Here is a 13,153-nt window from a genome sequence, read left to right on the forward strand (position 1 = left end):
TAGAGCTACCGCTCTGCCCTCCCCCGCTTTGTCCAGTGAATGGTATATATGTTCAGAGATCACAGTTAGGATGTCTGCTGTGGAACGGGCTTGTCTAAATCCATATTGTTTGTCAGTCAGTAGTTTAGCATCTGTAAGATGATGGACTAGAGCATGGTTAATTATTGTCTCAAATATTTTGGCAAAAAGTGGGAGGAGGCTAATGGGGCGATAATTTTATGGGTCTGTCCTTTCGCCAGAATTCTTGAATACTGGTACAACAGAAGCAGTTTTCCAACAGCCCGGAAAGCAAGCTTCATTAAGGCATTTGTTGTAGAGTTTGGAGAGAACTGGAGCTACTTCGGCTGAGCACTTTTTTAATAGCACAGCTGGGATAAGATCGGGTCCACATGCTTTTGAAGTGTCAAGGTTTTTTATGATAGCATGCACCTGAGCAGGGGTGGTTTTCAGATCGTCTAGTGTGGCGTCTGTCCGCATAGGAAAGTCAGGTAGGGGGAGGTTGGAAGGGTCCAGTGTGGAGTTTGAGGCAAACCGACTGGCAAGCATGTTAGCCTTGTCAGTTGCTGAGGAGACAACCTCGTGATTGTTGGTTAGTGGGGGAATTGTTGATTGCCCATTATTTACTACACTGTTGTAGATTTTCCAGAAGTCTCGAGTTCCTAGTTTTTGTGCTTCGATGCGCTTTTTAGTGGTTTCCGTAAATTCTCTCTTAGCTGTCGCTATTTCTTTCTTAACGTTATTTCTAGCTTCTATATACTTCAGTTTGTTTGAACTAGACTGATGTCGGTTAAACCTACGGTATGCATGCTGCTTTTGAGCAATGGCAGTTGCACAAGTCGACGTAAACCATTGGGGAGAGTGGGGCTTACTATAAAATTTCTGCATGGGAACATACACTTCGATTGCAGTTTTGAACCAGTCAGTGGTCTCGTTTGCACATTGTTCAGCAGGAAGAGAAAAAATATTTTTCCATGGAGCATCTCTAATTAGTTCCCTGATGACTTCCCAGTCAGCCTTTTTATAATATCTCGTTGTTTTGAGCACTGGCTCTTCAGTTATGGGTCTAGAGTTTAGGGCGATTTCAACCATTATCACTGCATGATCAGCGTTCCCAAGTGGGCTGTGGGCCTTCGTTATGCAGTCATCGGGAACTGTGGTCAAAAACAGATCTAGAAGTGATGCGTGTTGTTCTTCCTGGTCAGGGAAACGGGTTGGAAAGGTAACAACTTGTGATAGGGAGTGAGATATAGCGAAGCTATGTGTTGTGCTGCCCGCTGCATCTGTGTGAGTAGAGAATCCAAGCCAGTTTTTGTGGTGGACATTAAAGTCACCAAATACATGTATTTGTGCGCTAGTGTCGAGGGACAGTGCCGTGTCTATGCTGTCAGATACTTTGTTTATTATGGAGCAGTCCTGAGTCGAGGGAGAGCGGTAGAGAAAATAATAGTAGCTAATATTGTGTTGCATGTTTAGTCTAAAGCACATAAAAGCTTGATCATCTGTTTCTAGGTTTGTTTCTCTAGTCGAGGGAAGGGTATTACGAATGTAAACTCCAAGTCCGTGCATATGTCTGTCAGAGTCCTTACGGCAGAGTGGGAGATATCCAGGCATGTTAAAGTGGTTAGAGGGAATGGAGGAGTGTAGGTTAGTCTCACTTAGTGCTAAGATATCCGGGGTATTTGTTAAGAGAAATGCTTCAACATCAGCTAAGTTAGTTCTAAGCCCACGGATATTTGTGAATGAGAGCCTCAAGGGAGGAGGCAAGTTGAATTTGTTTGTCCCTAATCCTGGTTTAAGCTTATTTTTAAATTGTACTGTCGTCATATTTTTTTTTTAAAGTTTCGGTAAGGGGGAGCTAAACAAGAGGTTATGCAGAGCTTCAGACATGCATCACAAGTAGACCATCAGCTGACCTTTCTCCAATTAGGATTGTGGCCTCAGGAAAGCCCACCGGGGATGAGTGCAGGGTCCCTTTCCATGCGCGTCATGGCACTACAAACAACCCGATATTATTCAACTGTTGATGGAGCAGCCGCTCTAAGCGCTACCAAAGAGTTAGGGCTCCTGTACTACCAGTCGGGAACAGCAGCCAGGAACTGTCAATCCGGTACCCTCAACCCATTAGAAGAAGGTCAACCCAATCTAATCGCTCAGGCATATCTTATACTCAAGCACTCCCAAATGCTCAGTTTTAGGGGTGGGGCGTGCTGGGAATGGGGAAGAACGGCGTTTGTTGCCCTAGCCAGGAAACAAGATCTACCGCTGGGTGTTTCTGTCGAATCACCGAGATAGTGTCTCTGCGCTTGACTAATAGGCAAAGAAGGAGTATGGAAGCCGAGCGATAGACAATAAGCAATTTAGGTTTGCAAACCGGTGAATTTGTTTGAGTCACCAGCTCTAGGAAGGTTGTCATCCAAGACTGAAGAGGCCTCTCTCCCCTTTGGTTTAGTTTCAGAGTTTTCCTTCTCCTAGACGGATGATCTGGGAAGACCTACTGGGTCTGTCAGCCCTGAGAGGGTTTTCTCCGCGCCTATGTTTTAATCCAGGTATTTCTGCGACCCCGCGTGGTTAGTGTTACTGGGTTAGTTTGTGGGGGATTATATCTCTACTGATTAGTTACACTCCTCTAAGTGATTTAGGGACATGCTATTTACTTGTTAATGGATAAAGGGGGTGGGTGAAGTTCATGCAGTGTAAGCGTCTATGATTGTAAGAGGGCTTGTTAGGGAGGAGATAATGTGATTTTAGTCTTACCCTTTTTTTTTTCTTTTTTTTATGTTAGCTTAGGTCTAGGATAATGTTACAGTATGAGTAGGTATTAAGAATTGAGCTACGAGTTGTGCCCGCGCTATTTTAGATGATAGGAGGGTTAAGATGTAAGTGCAATATAGTATGGATAAGACAGCAAGTTTAGAGTCATGCATAATTAGGTGAATAGATATATGGGCAGGTTTTCAGTAGGTGCGAATAGAGTTGAAGTTGTAGTTATTTTCTAGTAAGAGTCATGGGGCATTTTGCATAACAAGGAGTGTCGTTTCAATAACGTATTAATCGTTGCAAAACTCGGAGACAGTTGTGTAGTGTAGATCGCTTTGTTTCTGAGTACTTTGGCTGTTAAGTACCTGCCTCTGTGTGCATAGGCTGTTAAATCCCTTACTGGATAGGAATGAGCTGTAATGCATGCCTTAGAGGTAGAAATGTATAGATGTTTAGTAATGGCTATTAAAACATTTTGCATGTGAGGGATTAGGGGCTGAAAGTTAGCGATTCCACTACAGATGCGGGGCAATGTGGGAGTTTAGTGGCGGATAGGTTGGAAGGAGTAGATTGTTAGCGTTCAAGAGAAGAGGGGTTATTTATTTACAGATAGATTTCCATTAGGATTTTTGAGTTACAGGTAAGGTTTAGTTTGAGGAAGAGGGAACTTTTTTTTTTTTTTCTTTTTTTTTTTTTGCATGCAGGTAAGACAAACGCAATCGTCTTGGAGGTAAAATGTATAAGATTTCGTAGCTAGCTATTAGGTTTTTTCCACCCAGTTATAGGAACAGCTAGTTCGTTGGGATTTGGAATTGTAGTCATTAAGGTCAGGCGCAGAGTGTTGCATTTATTCAGAAAATTAGCCCTAGTATCACAGCTGGGATTTTGTATATTGCAGTTACAAATAGTGACAGTTAAATTATGAGCCACGTGCAGTGGTTTGGTATGGTATGGGTATCATGGAGGACACTTTAATACAAGCAAGCGTACGGTGATTGCATATATTAAGTATACTACTTAAATAAAGTTCTTCTGTCTTCTATAGTATAAAGAAAGGTATTCCTAGCTCTGTTCTGTATTTTTGTTAATTTTTATTATATTACTACTTTGAGGGGAAGTAATTATAGTTATAGCTTCAGTTGTGCAGAGGCGACATGACTTAGAGCCTGGAGTATAAGACTTAACCTTTTTTAGGATACTCCATTTAATTGAGAAGGGGATATTGTTAGAATAAAGTTGTTTAATTAAAGTAGTTAGAGAAGTTCCTAGGTTATTATTAGAATTTTGGTTGTTAAAAAGGAAGTGTGGTTTGATATTCTTTTCTTAATTAATGTTGAAGTAGCGTCAATATATGTATGTACTTTATTAACAGCTCAAAGTCTGAAATTAATATTAATTTGCTGATTTTTACTGGGGAAATAGTTTGAATTTTGTCATTGCGATGAACAAAGAACAGGACAATAATTGTAGGAGGACTGTTTTGGGGGGATAATGAGTGTTGTTAGTGTTAGGATGGCTGTTAGGAGAAATATTATTATTCTCATTGTTATTATTATTATTATTATTATTGCTAGTTGTATGATTGTAAATAGAAGGGCTGCTTGAATGGTTTATTGGATTAGTAAATATATCAGATGAAGGGTGGGAAGAGGGATAACTTGGTGACAAAATATTAGTGTCTGTTATGGGAGAATTCCGTGGGAGCTCTGTAATTGTGCATGAATATATAACATCTTTATGGATGCAATCATTATTGAGTGGGCAAAGATGTTTGCTATTACAATTGCAGTTAGTTTTGGGTTTAATTGGAAAAGGGATTTTTGGGCCTGATTTAATTTATATATATATATATATATATATATATATATATATATATTACCTTCACCTTCCTCTTTCTCACTGAACACATACACACACACAGACACATATATATATATATATATATATATATATATATATATATATATATATATATTTGTAGTCATCAACATACAGTCCTGTTTCGTTGTATCACAACTCATCAGTGTCGCTAGACTAGCACCTCTCCCAAACCGAGGATTGAACCTAGAACCATCACGTTGATAGTCAGCAGTTCTACTGATCGACCCACGGGAGTGGCGCCCGTAAATTATCTCGCCAAATGTCTATTTAAACAAACATTTATCCAATACTTTTACAGTGCTTTAACCGCTTGTTTATAAACAAAGAGCAAACGTCGCATTTTTCAACCAATTAAGTAGTGGGTGAGATTACTTACGACAATGCTCTACCCAAAGAGGGAGGGGGCTTAAAATAAAATATATATATATATATCATTCTATGTTTTTTTCTTTCTTTCTATATGTCTGCTTCTTATAAGCACTACTTATAAGAATACTTATAAGATAGATATCATTATCTAAGTATCATTTGCTTTCATCTGTCTGTTTTCCGGCATATCAACCTTTTTTTTTTATGTGGTTTATGCCATAACAGAATACCTACTGTAAGCATTTTATTTAATAAAAGTTGCTAACCCTTTAAACTTTGCAGCATAAATGAACTTGACATAGCAAATTCCAAAGTCTGAATCAGTATCCATTACACCACTTGTATTTCCTAAAACAAAAACAGTTTGATGAAACAACAATAGAAACAACAAAAAAAAAACAGAAAATATAAGGCTATTAGATTTTTTATCCTGTTAAAAATGGACCAAATTTATAGACCATTAGAATGAGTGTTTTATACCAAAATGATGGTTGAATATGATAACATTGGTGCTCATTTTTAAATGAAATACTAATCCTTATTAATCCCTAATAATTACGCATCGAATCGATACCATAATACTTAGTTCGCTGCACCTTATCATAACAAAGGTCTAGAGAAAATTTCAGCAGTATCAGCCCAGTAGTTCTCGAGAAAATTTCTAGAGTAAATGTAGTGTTGTGGTGACTAACCACTATTAATCCTTAATTGTGCATCGAACGGCTACCACAATACTTAGTTCTCTGCACTCTATCATAGCAAAGATCCATACAAAGTTTTTTCACCTATAACGCCTATAGTTCGCTTGCAAGGTCGAATTAATTCGACCAAGTACATTAATATGTTGACTGAACATTTTTTACCCTACTTTGGTGGAATTTGGATGATAATCCCATCTTCATGCAGGATAATGCTCCCATTCACACAGCTGGAATGTCAAGAGTTTTCCTGGAAAAGCATGATATTCCGTGTTTGGATTAGCCTGGACAATCTCCAGACCTCAATCCTATCGAAAACGTAAGGCATTACATCAAGCAACAGCTACGCAATTATTAAATTTCAAATTTGGAAGAACTTTGGACAAAAATTAAAGAAAAGTAGGATGCCCTTTCCACAGAGTATTGCTACGGTCTAATTCAAGTAATTCCCAAAAGATTGCAGACTGTCAAATTGCAGAAGGGCTATGCTACTAAATATTAACTAGTTCATTGTGTTCCTGTTGTATTTGTGTTGCATTAATGTCCTAAAGTTACATTTAAATAACAATTTTCCATTGTGCGGACTTTCTTTTTGCCTCCTCAATTTGAAGTTATTTTTTTAAATTGACGTGAACACTAAAATATTCCAATTAAAAGTCAAATGTGAACAGGTAAAATTATAGAGGAATAAAAGGCGAATCAAATGAGGTATAGGTTGTGTAAACAGTTACATTAAATTTAGCTTAAATTTGCAGTTTTTGAAAAAATTACAAGTGCGGACTTTCTTTTTGCCGACTCTGTACATGGACACATTTGTTCCTTATAATATCTCCTATAGTATCTCCAAAGTTAAGCAACATTGATTCTGACTAATATTAAATAAGTAACCATTTAGGTACTTGCTGTATGTAACAGAAATTCAAATTAAACTGTTAATTAATTATATACAAAAATCGTTAGGAAATATGCAGACAAACAAAAGTTTAAAAAATATACATAAAAATTTCGTTTTATAATTTCAGCACTAAATGGTTAACATGTCATAAAACCCTACAGCAACAACAACAAAAATAGTTAACGAGTTTTATTTTTTATTTAATTTATATTTTTAATCAATAAAGTTCCAAAAATGAAACCAGCGTTTGTGTTGTTTCTTCGTTTTTTGGGTTTTTTTTTTTTTTTTTTTTTTTTTCAAAGTATTGAAATCATATTTTTTTGATCGGCTGATGTTTGTCATTTTAAGTTTCCTTCCAATAATTAATGCTCTATTATTTATTGATTTAAAAAAATTAAATAATTGTCATGACAACTGCTAACAACTAGAAGCGTTTTTCATTAAAAAGCAGCATATTATGAAATTATCGCCTTCAAATTTATTAACTAATTCTCCTATTCATTAATAATTGCAAAACTATGAACGATTTTATTTTACATTTTCAGTTTTTTTTTTATCGTTATTTAGTACATCATTCTTAGATTTTTTTATTACATAGCAATAATAATAATAATAATAATGATGATGATAATAATAATAATAATAATAATAATAATAATAATAATAATGATGATAATAATAATAATAATGATGATAATAATAATAATAATAATAATGATGATAATAATAATAATGATGATAATAATAATAATAATAATGATGATAATAATAATAATGATGATAATAATAATAATAATAATAATGATGATAATAATAATAATGATAATAATAATAATAATAATAATAATAATAATAAGTGAATGCAGCAAACTGGCCCAAAAGGAATACAAAAACAGGCATGACCAAGTGGGGAGGGCGGTACACTGGGAATTGTGCAAACAACTGCATTTTGAGCATACAGACAAATGGTACAAGCATAAACCCGCAACAGCACTTGAAAACGAGAACCACAAAATCCTATGGGACATGGACATACAGACGGACAAACCCATCCCAACAAAAAGACCAGATGTCGTAATAATTAACAAGAAAGAAAAATCCTGTAAAATCGTAGACTTTGCTGTCCCAGCTGACCACAGGGTGAGTATGAAAGAAAAGGAGAAACGAAGCAAATACACAGAGCTAGCCAGAGAGTTAAAAGGGATTTGGATGATGAAGAAAATCAAAATAGTACCGATAATAGTAGGAGCACTAGGAACAATTCCGAAAAACTTCGAAAAAAGAATGTCAGAAATTGGAATCAGAGGAATAACTGCAAAAGTACAACGACTAACGATAATGAAAATGACTGAAATATTTAGGAAAACCCTTGAATGCGGAGAATAATACAAGACAATATAACGAATAAGCGTTACAGGGAATGAAGAACACCGAAGCTGCATATCTACAAGTTTTACACCCCCATCATGCATCCCTCCCATTGTTTCATCACCGTTCCCCCCAATAAAAAAGTGATACCAAAGGGCCGAGAAGGGTCAAGAAGGACTGAAAGACTGAGGAACGAGCACTAACCAGACCTCGGCTGGACAAGCGCAAAGAGAACTGGGACCTTGGGGAGACTGAGTGCCACTCAAAATCCAGTATAAACCATTGGCCACTACCAGCGAGAAATCAATGGTAAGCGGCTGTTGCGATGATGCAAATTCATTTGCAAATGCTATCGAAGGAGGTGGAGAGAGCTGGACGTCTTGGGAGACTTGTTGTCACTGAGCTTCACGAGAACACCACAGGTTTCCAATCAGATCGTTTGTTAACTAGTGTGAAAGCTCCATATGAGCCAATAATAATAATAATAATAATTATTATTATTATTATTATTATTATTATTATTATTATAGTAATAATAATAATAATGACAACAACAACAACAACAACAACAGCACACAGAGCTAGCCAGAGAGTTGCAAGGGATATTGAAGATTAGCAAAGTCAAGATAACACCAATAATAAAAGGAACATTACGAACAACAAAAAATAAACATACGGTTTTATTGTCTCAAACGTTGCTCTTGTTATTGCTGTTAAGTGAGTCAGATTTCTGCATAAAGCTCATAAAGATTATGCCTCAGAATTCTCTGATCTTAATGAAGTTCTTCACGTTGATCACAGCTATTGGTTAACCTAAAAAAAATTGTAGACTTTCACCCTGACACCAAGAATAGCAAGGCTCAGTGGTTGCCTGCAAAAATGGATAAAGTTTGGCTTAATATATGCAAACGAATAATGCGTAACATTGTCATTAGCATTCTATTGCTTTATGGTTCCATGCAAGACACGCTTTGTTTGCCATATACAGAAGCAGAGACGACCAGAGACTGCTGGATACTTATACTGACTCCTACCAGATTTGCACCAGAACCCGGTTACTTCTGAAAACATTATACGTACATCATCCAATCAAAAACCTTGTTGTCATGATGACTTAGCAGAAAAACAAGAGTTTAAATAATGACTTATATTTCACATCATTTATTTATATCCCCTTCTTATCTTCCTCCTACCACTTCTCATTTCATCCACCCATCCTTTCAACATTCAATGCGCAAACAACCAAGCCAGTTTATCAAAATTTTAGTATTAGTATTATATGCATCATATATATGCAGATATATGAAGTATTTATTTTTAGACATATTGTGTTATGTTACTTACGCATTATTACATTAAAAAAATTTTTTTTTTAATTACTAATTAGTCACTGCTTACCAAGACTCAGGGGTTAATCAATGACAAATGTTAAAGAGATTATTTTTTGGAGGTTGGGTGCCGCGGTACGCGGATTGGTAATAACTGGAATGTTCAGAAGATTTCTGAAGAGGAATTGATTATCCAAGAATACATCTGAACACGTATTTGTTTACATTAGATGTGAAGACGACGATGTTGTAGTCGGCTGGGAAGCAACTTTGTGGTATTTTTCTATTTTATTCCACAGACGAGACGATCTAAGAAAGAAACTTTGTTCATGGAAGCTTTGGTGTGGAGAGAAAGGAAAGTCGTCTACTGTGGTTGTAGAAAAGCGAGTTCTTGCTGCAAATGTTTAAGAAGAATGCTGACACAACATAACTTTTATCTTTTCTTTTGATCTGTGTATATATTTATATCAATTTATACATTTATACGTTTTTTTTTTCTTTTTTCCAGCGTATTTCCAAATGGACAGTATTTCTTGCCTCCCTCTATCATTGTCCTCAATCAAAATGATCAGGCCTCCATGGAGACAGTTATGCACTCTGTCGGCATCAAAGTCGATCTTCCACAGGGTGGCTTTCCAGAAAGGTAGGTTTCCTTCACCAAACTCTTTTCTTGCTATCACCTTCATTAAGGAGGTTATATTTTCGGTCGGCTTTGTTGATTTGTCACTGTTTGTTTGTATACAGTCTAGCATTCACATTGCTTGACTAATTGTCACTAAACTTGGTCTAAATATCAATCATGGTCTTAGTCTAAAATTAAATCAGTTTTATCTCAAGGTCAAAGTTAAGATCATAGAAAAGGTGAATATCAAACTTTTGGTGATAACTTTGATTCTGTTCATCATAGAGACTCGCTAGTTGGCCCATATTGTAGCCAATAAAGTCCCATATCTTACATCACCAAGATGTATAGATTCGAAGCTTTTGAAAACAGTAATAACCAATGAAAATATCAACCTGGTTAGATAAATAGTTTTTTGAGTTACCAAAATTTTCATGGCATAATTGTGGAAAAACTTAATATAATATGTAAAAGTAAGATCCCGATAAGATTTTGACCCATCCTTACATTTTCAGGCAGAGGTATGCAACCTCACAACGGACTTGTGTTCTTGTTATAAGTCAAAATAATGCACTTCTTCCTTCGTTAATACAACTGTTAACATCTGTTAGTCCCTATTTTAAAAAAAAAACAAAACTTTATTCACTCCAAAGGAGACATATAGCCATGGAGACATAAGAGGCTATGTTGATTAGGAGTCATATTTATAGGGAACTTCTAAGTGGGGAGTTGTGTAGCAATATGTTAACTTATATTACATTTAAATATTTTAACTTATATCACATTTAAATGTAATAATATGTTCATACAGACGTAGAAACAAAGAGTATGGAAGGAATTCCAAACACAAGATGTCAAAAAAAAGAAGCTATTTGAGTAGAAAGTTTTTCAGCATCTGAGAACCTCGACAGTGGATGGGTGGGATTGTGCTTCTAATAGGGTTGGTTGCATGTATCTACATTGTGGTGTTAGATTATGTTGGGGCAACAGCAGGTTGCTTGCTGATGGTCAATTTAGGAAAATCAACTGTAATATTAAAAAGTAAAAAGTAAAATGCAGATAATGAATATTATTATTGTTTTGTTAACTGTTATGTAGAAAAAGGTATGCAGAGAGAATATTTTGAAAGATAGGAATGTTAATAAAATATTTAGGTTAACTTAGGTTGGCTAAACAAAATATGTTTCTATAACAGATAGTAAAACGTGAATCAAAAGTCACATGTTAAAAGATGTGAGTTGAATTACATCATAGCAAGGATTAATTTGAATGTATATAAACAGAGAGACAGAGTTAGGGAGAAACGGTAGATGGACGAAGAAAGTGGAGCGTTGGAGACAGGGCCTGTAATGGCCCTGTCGGGGGAAGAAGCCAGATCTAAAGACATGTGCAATCTTCCAACAGGAAAGCATTGAGAATAAAAGCTGCCCGAAAATATAACCAGAACCTTCTCGTCATTTCTTTGGGCGAATCTCCACTTCAGCCTTGACCAGTTTGCCAACTAATATCCCTAGATGGAAGAAGGTAATTTTCCCCTGTTTGGAAAGATTTAGTTCCCCAGATGTTTCGTGCCTTTGTAAGTAACAAAAATGTTTGTGATAAAATATTATATGTTCCGTTTGTTGACCTGTTGTTGAAGGTAGATAGATCTGTTATATGTGTTAAAAATATACACGCATGCACACACGTAATGAACATTACATAGACGACTATATAACATACAAACGGTTTGCGCCCCTCGTTATACATCCATTTTTGATATACACTCACGATGCACACCTCCAAGTTATACAGAACCCCGGCAATGTAACAGTGGGGCAAAATTGCAGTAAGTTCGGCGGAACACATTTCATGGAAGTATTTGTAAAACAAGCACAATAATGCAACACTGTTGTGATGAGACAGAGGCTGGAGCTTAGTGGAGTGTACATGGCATCATAGATTCGCTTGAAAGCAACGAAAAAGTAATTTAATAATTTATGTACTATTTTTTTCTTAGTTTTATTTTCAAATAATATTTCAAAGAATTAAAATTTATTTATAAATGTATTTTTTTTTTAATTTATTAAATTTATTTATAAATGTATTTTTTTTTAATTTATTAAATTTATTTATAAATGTACTTTTTTTATTTATTAAATTTATTTATAAATGTATTTTTTTAATTTATTAAATTTATTTATAAATCTATTTTTTTTATTTATTAAATTTATTTATAAATGTATTTTAAAAAATTTATTACATTACAATATAAAATAAGCTAAATATATTTCTGAAAAATTTTTAATATTAATAGACTATACATGCGCTTCCATATATAATATACTGGACAAATACTTAACATAATTAAATCCTTCTTACATAAGTGTAAAATCCAGTTTGTCCCCGATGGTCATATGTCAAAACAATATGATATAAATGCAAGTGTGCCTTGAATCTTTATCATTCCTGATATTCATAAATGACCTCCCTGATAAAATAATCTCTGAAATGGGTATATTTGCTAACGACACCACGCTCTATAACAGATATGAGGGGAAAACGAAAAAAAAAACACATATCCGAGGTAATGGCGGAAATCCTAGAGAAAGACCTTCAGTCTGTAGTGGAATGGGAACAAAAATGGATGGTCATATTCAATGCTGTCAAGACTAAGTTCCTTTTCTTTAATAATTACAAGAAACCTTCTCAACCATTAATAGCCATGGCTAATGATATATTATCTGAAAGTAGTCCATTCAAACTCTTCAGCTTAACATTCACAGGAGACATGAGTTGAAACAGATACATTGAGAGTATTGCCAAGGCTGCTGCAAAGAAAGTGGGCTCTCTCTACCATGGTAGAAAGTTACTTACGCCTGAGAGTATCCTGTACGTCTACAAGACTACCATTCGTCCATGTATGGAGTATTGTTGCCACATTTGGGCTGGTGCATCTGCTACTAGTCTCCCACTCTTAGAGAGGGTTCAAATGAGAGTCACCAACCTAATAGGTCCTGCACTCAGCTAGGCTTCAACCTCTGTCCGATCTACAAAATGCTGTATCCCTCTGCCTGTTTTACAAGTAATTTAATGGTAGGTGCTCCAACGAACTACAAGCCCTTGTACCTCCCATGATGTAAGTACTCCTGACAACCACAGAAGCAGCAAAATCCCACCTCTAAATAGTAGAGATCCCTAGATGCCAGAAAGCCTTCTACTCTAATACTTTCTTCAATTCTAATTGCTAGACTTT

At 35.6% G+C, this 13,153-nt stretch overlaps 1 protein-coding gene across 20 annotated transcripts in view; it reads left to right on the forward strand.

The window, feature by feature from the left end:
- Positions 1-13,153, forward strand: part of LOC145243887 (uncharacterized) — a 1,140,095-nt gene that overhangs the window by 860,631 nt on the left and 266,311 nt on the right. For all 20 annotated transcript variants that reach the window (XM_080106980.1, XM_080106982.1, XM_080106985.1 and 17 more), the window contains one exon: positions 9,805-9,939. In XM_080106980.1, coding sequence (XP_079963106.1) covers positions 9,805-9,939 — 135 coding nt within the window. The remainder of the gene's footprint in view (positions 1-9,804; positions 9,940-13,153) is intronic.

Source organism: Euprymna scolopes, chromosome 22 (assembly GCF_053919585.1).
Source record: "Euprymna scolopes isolate OS-2025 chromosome 22, ASM5391958v1, whole genome shotgun sequence".
NCBI classification, from domain to species: Eukaryota; Metazoa; Mollusca; class Cephalopoda; order Sepiida; family Sepiolidae; genus Euprymna; species Euprymna scolopes.